Source organism: Triturus cristatus, chromosome 1_2 (assembly GCF_964204655.1).
Source record: "Triturus cristatus chromosome 1_2, aTriCri1.1, whole genome shotgun sequence".
NCBI classification, from domain to species: Eukaryota; Metazoa; Chordata; class Amphibia; order Caudata; family Salamandridae; genus Triturus; species Triturus cristatus.
In genome coordinates this window covers 210,603,897-210,623,042 of record NC_140580.1, presented here as the reverse complement: position 1 = coordinate 210,623,042, position 19,146 = coordinate 210,603,897, and the positions used below count along the sequence as shown (strand labels likewise).

Here is a 19,146-nt window from a genome sequence, read left to right as displayed (position 1 = left end):
AGTTTCTCTCATTTTTTTCTGCGTATGGAGTGAAAAGGTGGGATTTCAGGTGGACATTGGCAGCTTAGACACATAACAGCAGTATGCACGGTTCCTCCTTGCACTGTATGGGGCTGTTGCCCACAACTAGCACATTCAGAAACGACTGGCCCTCAGACAAAGTAGTCAGACCTATAAATAGATAGGTCAGTTCGCAAAATAATTTAGTGGTTACAAACTGTGACCAGTATTTTGCAACCACATCTAAATACATCTGGCCCAAAATGGCTTTGCAAATTGGGCAGTCTTGCCCTTTTATGCACCCCAATACAAGAGCCACACCATGGCACTCATTACAGGCATGCAGAAATGGCCAAGTGGCAGACTTTCAGATATCAAGTCAAGTGCTTGGGAAAGGCATTAGGGACGGTTTTAGACTTGGTGTATTTAAAATAGTAGATTAAATTAACAACACAATACAGGAAATATAAAGCCATATTGATAATAGCTTACAGACATTCTATTAGCAAGATATGATTGAGGACTTTGAAGGAACACAGCGGGACACGGATGGGTTAGGGTCGTAGACAGGGCCGGACTGGCCATAGCGGGCACCGGGCAATCCCCCGGTGCGCCGCACGGGTGGGGGCCAGTTTTGGGCCCCTGGGGGCCGTTTTTGTTACAGGGCCGTTTTTGCAGCATAGCCGCAAAATCGGCCCTGTAACAAAATCGGCCGATAACCGGCCCTGGCAAAGAGCTCGGCGGCACCCCCGCCCCCCGGTGGGGAGGGGGCCGGCCGATGACTTTGCCAGGGCCGGTTGTGGTTCCCAGTCCGGCCCTGGTCGTAGAAGGTTTTATAGCTTGAATCTTGTCTGGGTTAGCATACTGTGCATTATTCCACCACCTAGTTGTTCGATCCAACCTAGTGACTTAGTTCAGAAACTTCACCTGTATTTATAAAAAGCCTTTTTGTTTCCCTTTTGGGCATTGACCGTAGGCAGAGTTTTGATGACTCATTATGACTGAGTATTAGTTCAGAATGCAAAATTACATGTAAGCCATCTTCAAATTCTGTTTTTCATGGGGTTACATGTCACAAAGTTTTTAAAACCAGATGTCCCTGCTCGCATAGGTACATCATCTAATACTTCTGGCATACAGCTGGAGAAAGGGCAAGTGGAAACCATTTTCTTTCTAGAGACATTGCACTAAATGCAATGAAAAAAGCTTTACCTTCCTATGCTACCTAATATACTTCAAAAGAAAAAAGAGGTCTTTAAAGAATCAGCGTCTTCAAAGGCAATGACATCGAGGGTGGAGAAAAATTACAAGTCATCTCGATGAGACCCTGTTTAACAGATAATATACCTGTTGGCTCACTCGTTGGGACTACTGCCAGGAAATTAGTGAATGCACAAGCATCTCCTGGACCTCACCCAGATAAAGATAGCAAAAGGCTGGATGCTGTTGGGAGAAAGTGGAGAGGCCATCAATCACATCGTAGAGAATTGATACAAGAAGACAAAGCACACTAAAATCTTCACTAGATGTTACAGGCACTGCATCTGTCAAATGTGCAAAGGTACCACACTTAGAAGACAAGCATGGCTATAGATGTCATGATTCAAGCCTGAAGTGCATGACAATATCAGTAATACCCTATTCACAGGGGAGAATCTATTTGGCAATGTCACTTATGATTAACGTAAACAACTGAAAAAGGCTAATGACAACACCAGAGCCATTGGAGCCCTACAAGCAAAGAGACAATTTACAGGGGAGAAGGTTATCGAAAGGAGAAGTTAGGGTCAAACCTCATTTCTGCATAAGTCATTTCAAGGGACCTAAATGTTAAGAAGCCAACAGTAGCAACAAACAAGCCATGTCAAACACAACATTTTATGGTAGAGAAATTACACAAGCCCAGTCTCCAGAGGCATGGGCCAAAACAACAAATGACTCCATCATATCAGCCCGTAAACCCAGCATGCTATTTAGCGGTAGAATGGATGGTTTTATGCAAGAGTGGAAGAAAACCACAACAGACATGTGACTACTAAATATAATATAACATGGTTATTACAAAGCATTGGAAGGGAATCCTCCACATTTACCACCAAATAGACAATCTTACTAAAAAGAACACAAAGACGTTTTTCTACAAGAAGTGCAAGAACACAAAGAGGCATTGCAACAAGATGTGCACGGTTTGTTATCAAAGAACGTCATAGAGAAAGTACCAGAGGAGGAGCATAGCACAGGAATTTTATGCAGCGCACTTCCTCATTCCAAAACAAGACCTAACTCAATGGTCTATTCTAAATCTAAAGTTCTTAAACAAAATTGTCAGAACTATAAAATTCAAGGTGAGAACTCTACAGGAAGTGCAGCCTATCCTGGATCAAGGAGATTACTTGGCTTTAGTAGACCTTAAAGATGCCTACTGGACCTCCAGATAAGAACATTACAAATGCCTCAGGTTTCTGATAGAGGGCAAACATTACAAATTTAAAGTGTTTGGAATAAAATCAGCATCAATAGTTTTACAAATTGCTTGTCTGTGCACATTTAAGATGGCAAATGGGCCACAGCAAAAATAAGGTCTTCTATACATTGAGGTCAACACTCAAGATAAAATAATCTTTTCATCTTTCTGTTCAGAACAAATTATTTCTGGTTGCAGAATTGAATACATTCAGGGCAACAGCATTCCCCAGACAAAAGAGAGTACTGGGTTTACACAAGCAGGGTTGCCATTACTGCAAGTCACTGTCTCTGATAGTATGAAAAGTCAGAACAATTTTAGTCATAATGGAACCATCTATTCATCTGATACCATTAATAAGACTGCACCTGAGACCCATAGAGGAATGTCACTGGAATGAGGATGCCTTGGGATGATCTAGTGGTTGTTTCAGACAAATTACAAAAGGAATGTACATGGTGGTCACATGAGAACATGATGAAAGATAGACAGTTTGCAAATCCCATCCTCTCTGGGAAAATGACCCCAGATGCATTGCACATAGTGAGGTACGTACATGGACAAAATTAAAATCAGAGGAAAGTGAACACAACAAAAGGATGTGAAATAAATCTAAAACCGATAATTAATTTCTAGCCACAAAAGTATTTTACTCACAAGTAGTTGAGAGAAATGTACATTCTAAAACACCAGAGCAATTATGTCAACAAACTGTGGAGACAATTCCCTTCACACTTTCAACACAAGTTCAGGAAATATGCATATGGGCCAAAAACAAACAGAGGGGAATGGTTACAGTACACCTCCAGGGAGAGCAAAACTCACAAGCAGCCAAACTAACCAGATATAAAGTGGTATCTCATGGAATGGAGGTAGTGTACATGATTTTCAAAGCAGGGAAACACTAGAAATATGTTGTTTTGGAAAAATGCAACATGCCTAAACTTAGCATTCAGGTATCCACGTCCCCAGTTCAAGGTAGGTCAACAAATGTAGACAAACACATATAACAATGATTCTCATAGCCCTGCAGTGGGTGTGTCAATAATGGTACTGAAAAAAACTATCAAAATTCACAGAGAACAAAATAATAAAGATAGCGGACAACACAGATCTACTAATAGGGAAATGTCAGTCACCCAGATCCACCCAGCCTTGGTCTAGAGGCATGGCTTCTGAAGACGGAGAATTTGAGCAGCTACACCTCCTTATAGAATGCATGCAAGTCGTTAATTAGACAAAAACACAAAAACTCATACGTGTTTTGCTGCTAAGTGGATGAATTTTATGTTGTGGTGTATACTAGTGCATAAACAAGGGGAGTGCACTCATTGAATGTTACTGTTAGATGTACTTGCTTTAGTCAAAAGTGTCATAATTCATCTTTAAAATTGTAGTTGGTGGCAAAAGTGGCACACAGAGGGGAAAAAAAGAGAAAAGAAAACATTTTGCCACCTCCATCACCCGAAGATGTTTTGTAAGGGGCAAGGAAAATAAACCCATCTATATCTCTTCAACTACCAGCGGGGAATATCAATTTAATGCTTACAAGACTGATAAAGTAAACCATTGAATCAATTAATAGGGCTAACTTAAAACATATATTACAAAAAAGCATTCCAACTAGCAATCATTTTAACTCACAGATTGAATGAGCTACTGGCACTGATCATTCACAAACCATATCAGAGGAATAAGTTTCTAATGAAAACTAAGCCACACTTTTTTTTCCAAAGTTGTATCACATTTTCATGTCAACCAAACCATTTATCTACCCATCTTTTTCCAGTAACCAAAAACACAAGCTGAAAGAGCATATTGGAGGGCAGTCATGTATTACTTATTAGAGACAAATGTAAAAAGGAAAACAGAACAATTCTATGTCTCATAAGCAACAAAAGGAAAAGGGCTACCTGTATTGAAGTGGACAATAGGACAATGTATACTTCAATCTAAAGAGCTATGTTATTCCCTAGCAGGAAAAGTCTTAAAGGAAGAACAAGGGCACAGTGCACTAGGCAAAAGGGGACCACCCTAGCATGCTTTGCTAATGCCTCCTTAGAGGAACTTTGTATGGTGGCCACATGGTCGTCAGTACACACATTTACAAGACATTTCTGAGTAAATGTGCAAATATGCCTCAATGAAATATGGGAATGAAAAAAGGTTAGGAAAAAAAATCTGAAGATGGTGACTATGTGCTAGGGCACTGTGGGCTTACAGTTGATATCATAGTGAGTCATAAGGACTCCGCCTATGGACGATGGACAAAAGAAATAAAAAGGTTTTTTATGGCACAAAAGCTGTTACCAGACACAAACACTAGAAGGGACCCAACCACTAGATGATGGAATAATACACAGCATATGAATCTAGAGGAGATCCAAGCTCTTGTTACATATAAGTAGCCGGTTGCTTACTATCTAATGTAAATGTGTATAAGTGCTTAGAACCACCTCTTTATGCTAGATTTCAGGATAAGGGGATCTAGTGCAGGCTGTTCAGAGTAAACCTTACTCAAATCACTGAAAATACATTCTCAAATCAAGAAACATGACACTGTCTCATTGAAGTAACCATGTATTAACAATCTTTCATAGAAAATGTGGCAACAGAAAAGCAAGGTTCGATTCATGAGTAAATACAGATGACAACTCAAAGAAAAACAATTGGCTGAAATACAATTCCACTAAAACTGTAAATGTCTCTTTTTTGTCAATCACAAAGATCTTTTTTGGTGTAATGGTAATTTGCTCAACTCTTGTAGCCACTGCAATCAATTGAGGCTTAAAACCAGATCACACAAGAAATGATAATCCCCTTCTGGATGTAAAATGAAGTGTCCAGCAGAAACAGGAATGCTAGTTTCTATGTTTTACAGCACGCAGGAGTACTGGATGCAGTAAAACCAAGCACAGTCGCACCTGTCAAAATTAGGTGGAACATGCATGCCCAGTAAATGGTCCAGTCATGGGGAAAACATACAGAGACATGCTGGAATTTTGCATGCTGCATTTAATCACCATTGTTGTGCAATTAACTCAAAATTAGACTGTAATGACTGGGTAAAAATACATTGTGCCGATAATTGCTGGTGAGGAATAACCACCCTGCCATTACTAAACAACTCATCATCTACCCCTGTTGGTTAAAGGCAACCTTTTGATTGCCCCTCAAGTTCACTCTGTGGTCATCACAAGTTTCAGTTATCTGCCAATGATTTGAGAGTAAACATGACACGTTTGTCCATCTACAGCTAGAGTCACTTGAAAATTGTTCCCAGCTCTAGAATGCTTGTGTGATAGTTCAATTTTCAATTCAGCTATTCTGGCTGTGGTAAACGGTTGCTGACTAATTTGCCAAGAGTAAGTCTGTAACATTTTGCCATAAATACATGTAAGATTATTTGGAATACAAATTTATTCCACAACATTTGAAAAATAATTTATAAGATGTAGGATAGGTTCCACAATATAATTTTGGAGGAAGGATAGATGGTCTACACACAAAAAAGATTTCACAAACAATGAAGTAAAGTGGATTAACACTTAACCCCTGCTTTTCTTCCGATTCACAAAGGTAAGGAACAAGAGAGTAAATGTACATGTGTAAGTTTACTCTTACAATTTTCTCTAATCACACCTTTACCAGTGTAAAGATACACAAAAGTGTAAACTTACACGTCCACACCCCTCAAACAGGGGTTGGAGTCAGTAATAATGTCATATGTGACTGTAAAGTTACTACTAGTAGTGGCTTTATGTAGTTGACGTACCGCACACTTGGTGGTGATCTCCTCAATGAGAGCAGAAATCTCCCTAACGTAAAGTATATGGAAGTTAATAAAAGTTTATTAAAGTTTCAAAAAAACTGTATAATGTTTTTTTTTTTTTACTTGTTTTTAATGAAATCGCTTCCACTGCATCGAGGACAAGGGACATACATGTACATTTTTGGATCTTATAAGCAATATACAGTCAGTGATGTCAACATGTCATATCCTTAATTTTAATGTTACATAATTTCATACATGTATTATAAATGTAGGATATTTTTTAAAATGTTATTGCACTAATACCTACATTTAAATTTTTTAATAAATGTAAGTAAATTACATTAAAATTATTTATTAAGATTTGTTTTAAAAACGAATCCTACCTAAAGTAAAAATATGTATATGCATGTATTATCTATTAAAAGTAACACAAATGTTATTTTTGAATGTAAGTTAATTTCCTTGTTTTTCTAAGAAAATTTTAGATTTATTTTAAAATTGAAAAATGTGATTAAATTATTCTAAAATATAATATTCATTTATACAATTAAAATTAGTTAATTTATTTTAGCATTATTTCCCAGGAGGTTCTATTTTTGGTCTTTACTCCATTACATGGGAGGGTGTTGCAGTACCTGTGAGTTGCCGTGTGTGGTACAGGACTTACTCCAGCTCTGAGCTAGAGTACATTTACAACTGTTTCAGGTCCTTTTTTAGCATTAATAACTTTAGAATTACAGTTTGAGAATATGAAGGGGCTTACATTGTTGTGTGTGGGTGTCTGTCTCTTCCTAAAAATATCCCTACACATCTCTTAACACCTCCATACTCCACTTGAAACCCCTTCCCTTTAGACATAATCTTTCTCATTTTCCAGGCACTCCCCCATCCCTTGCACATCTGCTACTAAAACGTATACCTGCATGTGCAGAGATCTCTGCATATAAAAGATAGGAGAGGTGGAAATGTAAACCTCCACACCTAGGTTTGTGAATAGCATTTTGTAGGTAAATTCACTTGTGATGACAAAGGAGGCTCCGTGAAAAAAAAAATTCACCTAGGATAACACAATTTGGTCAAGCATGGAAGACAGGAAGGGTCCCAGGTTTTCTGATTAAACATTATGCAATTCACCCAATATATGGCTACTTCTGTCTCTCCTTTTTAACACCAAAGGATTATGCTTTGTTTTTTATTGGAGTGCATGATAGTAGAACATGGGTGACAGGCAGAAGCCACTTTATTGCTTGGCTCATTTTGGCCTCGAGAGTTGAAGATGACCTCGAGCTGAGCCAGAGCCAGGTCTCAAGCTCGGGCCTGGCTCAAACTTCTAGTGGCTTGCCCACTTCTAGTTGTGGTGAATCTTAGTAAATCTGGTCCTTAGTATATGCATAGTCCCACATCACTGGGCAAGGAGATTCCTTCAGTGGCATTTTTTTTATTTTATCTGACTAGTGAAGAGAATGAAATTCTATATTTATTCCACCATAATCCATAATGTATGGAGTAGTGAGTACCTGTCCAACTAAAGCACTCTGGTTTCTTGTCATGAGTATCAAGTGTCATATAATTGCTACTGAAAATTTAAAAGGCAATCTTCTTCTATGGAAATGCCTAAATCGACCAGTGTTTCCACGAAAACAAAAAAGTTAGATAGTGAGACACAAAGTCAAAGGCGAGAAAAAAAGGCTAGATTTAAAAGCTTGTATCATATCTACTACTGTAATTCTTTTCTTTAGAACAAATCTCATCAAAAATCGTATTGGTTCAATTGGGTACACCACCCAGTAGTGTAACTGATAAAATACATTTCTTGGGATTTAAAAAAATAAGTTGCCCAGAAACGCGGCAAATGTAAAGAGATAGCAACGTGTAGCTTTGTAGAATTTTTTTTACATTTGAGATAACCAGAGTATTATTATCAGCCCTAGCCATCCAGTATTTTGCCACCTTAAACACCTATCTTTAATAAGTTTGAACATTTAAATTTAAACCTCCAAATTATAGTCAGAGTGCCTCACTCACGAAACTGATTGCAACTCAACCTGTGGATACTACACAATACAAAAAAATATATTCACAGGCTTGAAATTCGGAGAGCGGTAAACATTTACGCTCCTATCCTAACGTGACTGAATGGAGGTTGACTGTGGTTAAAATTGAATTCCCACTTCTGTTAAGTCTGTCAATCTTGTTTTTTCCTAGTTGGGTGGATTGTTTGGGTTGTTCTGTCCTGTTTCCATAAGAAGAATTCAGAAACATATCTAACACATTTTGGCTCTCGCGGAGACTGTTTCTGCTGCTCTCACCTCCTCTTGCTAAGGCAGACCATAAGAACATCGCATTAATGACGACATTAACTAAGCTGTCGGCATGATGGCACTACCTCACTCACACGATTTTAAATTGGGAATATTTAAAATTAAACATCTGCACCAAAAAACATTCCTTAAAATGATTTTAATGTTACAGAACACAGTATACATTTGGAAATGCATTCATCAATAATATCATCAATCCTATTTACCTTGTTATCGGTTTTATTTTCATTTTCCTAACAAATGTTGGAAAAAAGAAGTATCAATTTCGATTTCCCTAGAAAGAATGGCATTCTGGGAATCCGATTTTAATGACTCTGTTAGCTTGTTTCATTTTATAACAATTAACTTGTTTTAGTCCAGGTGAAACAAAATGGTAATTTAAGGAGGAAATTGGTAAAGGCATTCCCGGTGGAATGTGTAGTTAAATTGTGACTCTCCAATTACATTTTTCTAAAAGATTTGCCATGCACTCTCCTTGTTAGAGAGTGCACAAGTGTTTGGCGAATCTAATAGATGCAAGCAATATGTACTCATGCCAGCTTCTTAAAGTACGGGTGAGACCCACATCCAAAAGCAGTAGAACCGAAACCACCCCAAAATTGAAGTTGCAATCAGAAATTACTCTTTGATATTTCAACTCTGGATTCATAGAGAGGGCCATCCTTTTCCAAAATTCAAGACAATCTATGTGCTACCATTCAGATCTCCCAAGGCAAGAAAGCGAATACATTCATGAATAGTAGGTGGATCAGGTCTACCATTTCCTTGATTTGCACCATATTTCACAATCTTTTTCTGAAGGCATCAAAGGTGAATCCATAATGACATTAGTAGCTTTAAGGTCTTTGGTAGTAAGGGTCCACCTGGGGCCGTATTCAAAAGGTGCACCGAATGCAAACAAGAAAGTGCGCTTCATTCGATTTAAAGTCCTGCCCCCGGGGAAGCTGCAAACTCTTGCGGCTCCTAGCACAGTGCATTCAAGTGAAATACGGTGCAGCTGCTGCAACTGTGCAGCAACCCGCCTGCACTTTTGAGGTGGATTAGAGATCCTCTTGCAGGTGGGTGCAGTGAGTGACTGCACCCACCTGCAGGGGAATGTCTGAGGGGATCCATGGGACCTCCTTTATCCCCCCAGACGGCTGCCTTTAGGAGGTGCAATGAAAGTACACCATCGTTTTGTTGCACACTTTCAGTGCGCCTATTAAAGGCATGTTTGCCTCTGAGTCCACATCGGTAATATGGTGTGTTTTTTTCAGTGGAAAAATACATAATATTTGTATGTATAGATATGATAAAAGGTCAGTGAAATAATATGTATTTCAATTACCTTTTATGATATTTATACATAAATATACACCCTGGTATATATCATATGTATGTATAGATATGCAAAGCTATGATACAATATATATATATATATAGCCATACAAAGACACCCTCCCACCCTCCATAGCTTTGAGTGGCCTCATAAATCATGAGTAAGGCGATGCATCGCAACCCACTGCGTTGCTTTACTCTACGCCCAGGAGGCATTGCATGGGCCTTGCGGTGGGTTTATCCACGTAACACCCATGGAATTTGACGCTGCCCCACATTTACAAAGTGGTGTAAACCTGAGGAAGCGCTAAATCCATATGCCTTTCAAGGTAAGGGGCAACAAAAAAAATATGTGTATTTCTCCTTATTTTTTTATCCTTCCGTGTGCCCCTTCCTGCACAAAAACAATTGTGCATGCACCTCAGGCACCCTCGCACTATGGTGCAAGGGTGCTTATGTTGGCACTAGGCTACCAAAACGGTGCCAGCGCAGGATGAAAGGAAGGAATGCATCATATTTGCTTAAAAAGTGCATTCCTGCCCTTTCACTTTGGCGTAGGGCAGCTCAGCAAGGTGGCTTGCTGAGCTGCCCTATGCCAAAATCCCATAAATTAGGCCCTCAAATATTATATTTTTCACACAAAAAACAAAGGTATAAGCTGCAGAAACTCGCACAACCATTAAAACTCAGTAAGTGTTTACCCTATTAAAAAAGTTAGAAAGATTTAACTGAACCTCTGTAGTTGTATGATGCACAAGCCTGTTGTTAAAAGGGACAGTGAGATTTATCTAAGATTTATTTAAATAAAACCTTAGCAAATACTTAATGAGAGAGCCTAAAAGTGATCAATCAATCAATCAATGTAACACTTTAGACTGGCCACTGAGCAGACACTATTAAATAGAATTGATTTTCTACTAAATATACAGTAATTGATAGTTCATGTCAGAAAGAAACGTAGTCAGTTATGGGGTAAGTATATTACTAGTGTGACCGACAGATAGATAGATAGACAGACAGACAGACAGACAGACAGACAGACAGACAGACAGACAGACAGACAGACAGATAGATAGATAGATAGATAGATAGATAGATAGATAGATAGATAGATAGATAGATAGATAGATAGATAGATAGATAGATAGATAGATAGATAGATAGATAGATAGATAGATAGATAGATAGATAGATAGATAGATAGATAGATAGATAGATAGATAGATTTTCACATTGACAGGCTAGTATTTTAGTTCATTGAAGGTTATTCATTCAGGAACCTTGTAGATGGCTGAGTGATAATACATTACAAACTCATCACAACTTAAGACAACCAGCATTTAAATAAAAAGTTCACAGTTAAATGCTATGACAAAGTAAATTCCAGAGAAATCAGAGATTTGCATTAATATTACATCTATTTTGTGCTCCAACTTTGCCTCTCAACTGTTCCCTGTCCTTTATGAATCTATTTCTTTTTTCCTCTGTTTTCTCTTTTTCAATTTTCCTACTCGCCTGCCTTCTCTGACTTTTGGTGCTCTGCTGACCTTCTCTTCCATGCAACTATACACCCTTGCCTTGTGAACATCTGCTTTGGCCCACCTCTTCAGTTGTTGCCGCTTCTCAATGCCGTGCGGGTGGCTCAGCCTTCGGTTATAAAAAGACGCATCTACCAGGTAGACCCCTCTTTCTCACCCGCTTTTGCTCCGATTTCTTAATCTGCTTGGAAGGGTGATAGCGATCATAGGAGGTTTATTTATGTCATGTGTGTGTGCAGCTATTTTGTGTTTCACTGTAGCCATTTGATTTATTTGACTCAAATGACAAATGCTGTAGTTTATGCTAGCAATTCTAGAGTCTTGGATGATCTTTAAATTTAGACTTAGGTCCTTGTTATGTGTGTCCTCTGAAAGCCGCGTTACCTCCCCCCAGTTCACCACAGAGTTTGAATACCAGGAGTACCAGTAAATCCTTGGGTGGAGTTAAAGGAGGAATACAGTTGACGTCCTTAGGTTCCACTGAGGAATGAGGAATTACTAAGGAAATTGTTCATTCTTCATCTCAAGCACTCAGTACTTTCTCATTTTTCACCAGTACTTCACCCGGGGAATCCATCTGCTCTTGGCAGGAGGAGAGTCCGGCGGTGAGACATGAGATCCACAGTTACGGCAGATCTTGTCATTCTGATGGGGCTGTAACTCCCCGCAGCATCAGCATCGGAATTAAAAGGATACTCACAATGAGGGGCGACTTAGGGCAGAGTTTACATGTAAAGTGCTAATGTATTGGTTGAAGACCTTCAGTTGGGTGCTGTATTACTGTCTTAAAGTATTTTAGGCAATAGTAGATTAGAATCATTTGTACACAGCTACTCTATTATTACTGAAATAGTATCTCAACAAAATGAATCATATACTATCGTACATGGGCTGTTACGGCTTTCTTCATGTCACTGCAGGTCGATGCGCAGTAGCTTTGTATTCGGTCGCAAGCGGTGATCTATTAGCGAGGCTTACAGTCAGGCTGGCATGTACATTAAACCAGTAAAAAATGTCTGGACAATTCATCTGAACTTAACAAGCGCCCCAACTGGCTTCTCTGTCTCTCTCTCATCATCAGAGAAATGCTGCTGCCATGAAGCTAGAACAACTGGTAGCTCAGAATAGCGTGCATATGTTCGGCAGTATTTGGCTTATTTTAAAAATGTATCATGCGTCATGCCAATGAAATGAGGTTTAGGGACAAATATGAAAGCACTTGAGCTGGAATACACGTTAACTATCGTAGAAGAATCTCTGTAGTTGTTGAGCTCATACAAGGGTTTTAGTCGAACCGTAATCCATATGGCGGCCGGTCAGTAAACGGTGTCTACGCACTCTCCATTTTAAGGCTGTTGGGTTTTGGGACCACTTGGTTCTTGTCCCACCAGGCCAGATGGTGAGATACTCCACTGAAGGAAATTTGTCAAACTCTGGGAAAGCACTGATTGTTTAATGCGGTGGTCGGCTACTGGAAGGACTCACTAGCCTTGGCTGCAGTAGATACGGAGAAGAGCTGGAAACGATAACGACTCCTCCCACTCTTGGTGGAATGAAACAAAGCCCCCCTGAGCTTCTCGGTTTTCCTTTTGGAAACCAGGTTTACTGTGGCTTGGAAGTGAAGTCAAGCATCAGCTTTAATTGATCTTAATTAGTTTGCTATTCCAGACTAATACCAGCAGCATGCGTCGGCTACAAGCAGCTTTTGACTGCCTGCCCGTAGCTAACGTGAGGTGAGCTCCCCTAGACAGCGCGGAAGCCAGGTGGTACCTAGACGCCACTTCCATCCCACTGGCCAGCCCCCGGCGCCTGTTTCAGGCAGGGATGCTGGAAATGAAATGAAATAGCAGCATTTGTAAAGTGCAGAGCTACCTCCGGAGAGGTGTACCTGCGCTGGGGGCCGTCGGGAAGATTAAGCGAGCTATTGCCCAGAGTCACATAGTGCTGGGCTCACCTGCCGCCAGAGATCAAACCGTGAACCCCATAGTCCGGAGTCAGGCACCCTGGCCGCTGCGCCACACCTCTTCTACCAGGGGAGGGTAAATAGCAAGGTGGCAGGCAAGGATTGCTACCCATGAGCATGTAAAAATGTCATAATTCTGCAGGTACGGGGTGCAGGGAGATCCGAAACACTGCCCCCTTCAGAGCAGGACTCCTTTACTTACCTCTGAGATTAGGCCCAACGGGGCAGCAGGATGGAGTGAATACAATGCAGCTACTTATAATTGAGATGGTGTCATCTAAATCCATTAATACTCGGTGTCCATTAAACACAGGTCCATTAACGACACAGCCCAATTGACAAAGCATACTACAAGCCACTTCTCCTTGCTTCACTGCTCATGATCTCAACGTAAGATTTAGCTTATTCTCATAGACACGTCATTCACATACACACCCCATTGGTAATGATGCTGATAAACAGAATCCTCGTGGAGCACATGCCACCAAACAGGATTCAGGGCGCTACTGGCTCATTCAAAAACAGGCACCTTTGGCCATTACGGTTTGGATGTTAGATCTACCGTCTCACCTTTGGTCTTTCAAGAGAAGACAAAGGTCAAATAGGCTGCCCCAGTCTTGTGACTTCCTAATTTTGTTACAATAAAAATGTCGCGGAGCGCATGTTAAATTGTTTGTCTGTGAAGCCTCTGTTATTCCCCATTTCCCAAACCTGTGGTGCTTGGTTTATTGTGTGCTGCCTGTGCGTTGTTACACTTGTGTACATTAGCAGTGACCGTGAGCAATGTGACCTTTTTTAATATTCCTTATTCTTTTCCTGAATTCTAGGGTGAACAGGGGCAAGCGGGCATCCAAGGCCCGCCAGGTGTGCCCGGACCCCCAGGGCCATCTGGACCCCCAGGAAACCCCGGTGTGCCTGGTCTAACTGGACAACCTGTAAGTGCTCATAATGACATTTTATTAATGTGCATAGAGTGCGGGCGTAAAAGAAGCGACGCCCCTATCGAATGGTGCTAGCTTTATTTTTCCATCGGCCATGTTTTGTTTCTGTCTCCCCGTGCAACTGGGGTAAACTGGGCTAGGGCAAATAGCTGCCACCGACGTGTTTTCTTTGCCCCTTCTTCTTCAAGGCTATCGCTATCCAAACACATATGTTCGAGGTTGACACCAGTGTTATTTCCTCCTCTCCAGACTCCCGCTGAATACCGCGGGAGGAAGTAACACTCTGCCTGTAATTATCCCCTTCTCAGCAGAAAGCAGACTAAAATAAGCCCCTGGAACTCTTTGATGTTTTGATCCTGGTAGTGGTACTATTCCCAGGCTGTCACAGAGCAGCTAGGATGGGTTACAAAAAAGCCGCGAGGAATTCACGTTGGCAGTTTCAATAATTCGCTCTTCCGTCATTTTTTTTTCAACAGGGTAAAGCTGGCGAGCCTGGAAAGCCGGGGAAGGATGGCAAGGTATGTTGACGTTCTCTTTACCCACCTACAGCACTTATGGCGTTGTGACAGCTGAGCCTGCAGTGCTCTGCTTGCACGCTCCCAAGACACACAAATCTCATGGGAATATAAGCAGTGCTTAATTTGTACAATGCTAAGTGCCAGGGCTCTGACCAGGAGGCCACTGCAGCTCGCACCACTAATTTCGACCTCACCACTGCCAATGCCGATACCAAAACAAGTCCTTGCCATCTCTCTTGCCTGCAAGTGAAGTGCGACAGTTCAGATTATTCCGGGTCCCCAAACTAAAGGAATGGCGGGGGGGGGGGGGGGGGGGGCAGGTATTAGAATTTTCTAAGGTATATTGTATTAATAAACAACAGTTGCTCTGCTCAGTAGATGAGCAGCGCCACCACGGAAACCACCGGCTCAAATTAAGCACTGATATAATGTAACTGTTTTTGGATAAAGTGCATAACCCCACCAGTCCATGCTTCAAGGTGAACAAGCACTACAGGGTTCTATGCTTGGTCCTACGGTTACAGGTTCAAATTGTAGTGGATCTACTCAACTTTTCTTCCTTCCAAGGTTGATAAAATGAGTACCATTGAGTTGGATAAGAATAAAACATTTTCGTAAGTCAATAGGGCGAAGAGATGCTTTGCAGGTAAATATATGCATTCTACAAATACGACTGTTATGTTAGGGACACGAAGATATACAACTGGCCAAAGATTACAACATTATAATTCATCCATTTTTGTAGTTGCAGCAGCCACGGTCGGTAGTAGGAGTTCCTGCAGGGCGGTGACGTGGGGAGGGGTGTAGTAAACTATGGATTACGGAGGTTTACAGGTAAGTAAACATATAAATTAATAAAACGAATTTCGTTGCGTAAGAAATTCGTTTTATTAATTTATATGTTTACTTACCTGTAAATCTCCGTAATCCATAGTTTACTACCCCCCACCCTGCCCCTCCCCCTCCCCACGTCACCGCCCTGCAGGAACTCCTACTACCGACCGCGGCTGAGTTGCAGGTATATAGTAAAGCACAAATGTGTTCAAAGTTTCATGGAAACTACATCACAGAATAGAACACACGAATACTAATGACCAAAATTCATAAACCAGAACGCATGTGGGCTATAATAAACATTGCACTTTTTTATATATAGCGAAACACAGGAAGTGGAATATCCTGCTAGGTTTCCAGACATATTCTTCGTTTGCCTTTAATATGGGATGTCAGGTGGTTGCATGTTGCAAATATGGAATGTGAAGGGTCTTATTAGCAGCAGGTGCTTAATCTGTACAAGTGGTTGTGGGCGGTGGTTAGCAGCATTCATTTTTGGAGACAGGAAATTATTATTTATCACCACAATCTGATCCTTGACGAGAGAAAGGAAGCAAATGGCCAAAGAAGAAGAAATAGAGCAAACCAATGGCAAGAGGAGAATGCAGGAATGAGAAAGAACATTTTGGAGCGAGATAAAGACATAATAAATGTAAGGTGGTGGTAGAAAGAAGCGTGAGATAGAATCAAGACTAGTCACCCATGGTGTTCAGCAACCCCAACATTCGGCAAGTGCCAGTGGCAAACTCATAGCAAAATCTTTAGACCCTTGGATGTTTTCTTTTTTTATACATTAATCTCTGTAGCAGGCGTCTTTCTAGTTGCGATGACATGAGTTCCTCTTGCTAGTTTTGCCACCACCCACCAAACCATCACAAACCTCCCTAGCACTCAGTGTAATCACAATAAGTTGACTAAGAAATGCATATGAGCACTATTGATGTATTTTAATTGGCATGGGATTGTTAACAGCCCTTCCATATTCTCATGTACTAGGATGTTAGTTGGCACACCCCGAACAGAACACAAAAGGGCTGATTTAGAGTTTTCCAGACGGGTTACTCAGTCACCAACAGGGCAACATCCCATCCACCTTATTAAAAGTGCATTATCTCTGATTGCTCGTATAATAAGGTGGACGTGATATCTGTCATGTTTGGACAGAGTTCTCACCCACCAAACTCTAAACCAGGACCTAGGTTTGGCAGATATCCATTTAACCCCAAAATATCACTATTCTCATCAACAAATTGGGAGGTAAGGTCATATAGGCTATTGGCCCAAAGTTCTGGAATGAACTGGTCTGGCCATTAGAAATCATAACAAAAGTCAAATAAGCTTAGAAGTTGTAAAAGAGCCATTTCTCCTCATATGGTTAACAGAACATTCATTGATCGACAGGCTGCTAGTACAATGATACTTCTTGCGTTAAGTGCTACACAAATGTAAATGGAATAGAGTGCATTAACTCCTTAGCATTCTGCAATAGCCACACGGTATTTTACTGCTTTAAAGGCGAGTGTATGCTCGCCCACTAATCCTCCGATCTCCAGTTTCAAAGTTGTTTAATTCATCTTCAAAAATATAAATCTGTTTGGGGTGATTCACAAACATCTGTGTACATTGTGCATGGTGTAATTTGCTCAGGGAAATATGTGTGAAGCACACAAAACATTAGCATTTTAACCAGGTGAAAAAAGTTTGATTTACCTCAGTATTTACAAAAATGTGCGATACCAGTTTAGGGTGTTCCTTTTTCAGGATTAATTTAAGAAATGAAGGAAATTGATTTAAGTTTGCCCTATTGCAATCCCCAGTTACATCAGGCTAGAAGAAGCAGAACTGGAGAACAGAGGCAATTCATTTGCTCCTGCTTTGTAAATCAATTAATATATGTACAGAATTTGCTCATTTTTCAATGTATACTTGGATTGTCTGTTACTTTCACTCAGTGAATTCCCCCATTTTGCATATTCAAATTATCACAGTTTTACCATTCTCAGTTTGGCGTTTGTAAGAAACGCTTAGACAGAGTATATTACACACACAGACAGTAAGTGACAAGTGTTTTCCCCTATTTTGATGTTTATGAATTCAAAACCTTTTGCGCATGCACAGATTTCGATTTTTCATGGTCATAGTCCATTTAAAGCAAGCACTGTCAATGCCAATAGATCTGACATTGGCTGCCAGCCTTTTAGCTTTGTCAATGCTTGTTTGGCTTTGACTTGGTTTTTGCAAACCTTTATTGTTAGGGAAGGTGCTGACCCTTGTCAATCTTAAGTAAAGAAAAAAAACAGAGTATCCGAAAGCAAAATTCTTTTTTGGCCGCAAACATCTTCAATTGAATTGTAGTGCCAGGAACTGATGGGAAATACGTTGCGTGTAGATGTGCTCCCTGTGAAAGGGCAGAATGCCGTCACTCACAGTGAAGTTAGCCAATGGGTAAAGAGGGCAGTCCCACTACTCCATTATGTATGCTTTATTGTACAGTAGAGAAATGTAGATGCACAATAACAAGCCAATGGATGAAGAGGGCTAGCTGGAAACACCCATTACTAAGTACATTATACATATAATTTTAACCAAATACAGTGGCGGCTCCTCGAGGGAGTGCTGCGGGGCGGTCGGGCTGGGGAGGGGCAAGGTGGGGGGTAGTAAACTCCGGCATACAGCCGAACGGAGTTAAGCAAATAGTTAAATACATAAAATGAATTACATTGCGTGCGCTGCATCGCCGATTTGGCGATGCTGCGCGCGCAAAGTAAATCGTTTTAACTATTTAATTATTTACCTAACTCCTTTCGGCCGTATGCCGGAGTTTACTACCCCCACCCTGCCCCTCCGCCACCCTGCCTCACCGCCCTGCAGCACTCCCTCGAGGAGCCGCCACTGGTCAAATGAAAAGGTTTTGACTAACATCAGACCTAACAAGCATTGGCATAGCCAATAGGTCTCGCTTTTGGGACCTTATAAGTGTTTAGCCATGCAACAGTTGTATAACTAAATACTTATAAGGTCCCAAAAGCGAGACCTGTTGGCTATGAAAGTGATCGCGATCGCGATCAAACATCAAAGCGGCCGTGAAAGTGAAAGTAATCGCGGTAAAGCGCGGCGCCGCCCGCGCACATGCACTGTAGCTCTAGGCTGGCCTGGTAGCACTTTTTGGAGCCCTCTCAATAAGTCTCGCCAGACCAGCGCATGCGCTGGGTCAGGCGAGACCTACAAATTTCTGAAACCTTAACACACAAGAATTGTACCTGGTAAAACGTAACTTCCGGTCTCGGAGTACTGAAGAGTCAGATGGCAGAAATGTAATTTCGAGAAGGTTAAGTAAGCACACGTGAGCCTCAAGTCACACCGCTAACGCATAAACCAGAAAACCAAAGGTCTGGTCTTTACAATAAGCCTATTATCGCAGTGTATACCATAGAAAAATAATCAAACTATTACTTAAATATTTTCAAGTGCAGAG

At 40.8% G+C, this 19,146-nt stretch overlaps 1 protein-coding gene across 3 annotated transcripts in view; it reads left to right on the top strand.

Annotated features, from left to right (window-relative positions):
* Positions 1-19,146, top strand: part of COL13A1 (collagen type XIII alpha 1 chain) — a 583,842-nt gene that overhangs the window by 324,384 nt on the left and 240,312 nt on the right. For 2 of the 3 annotated variants that reach the window (XM_085603477.1, XM_085603476.1), the window contains exons 11-12: positions 14,206-14,313; positions 14,796-14,837. In XM_085603477.1, the coding sequence (XP_085459603.1) occupies positions 14,206-14,313; positions 14,796-14,837 (150 nt within the window). Of the gene's footprint in view, positions 1-11,487; positions 11,554-14,205; positions 14,314-14,795; positions 14,838-19,146 lie in introns of all 3 variants that reach the window. The other variant, XM_085603475.1, reaches the window with a different exon arrangement.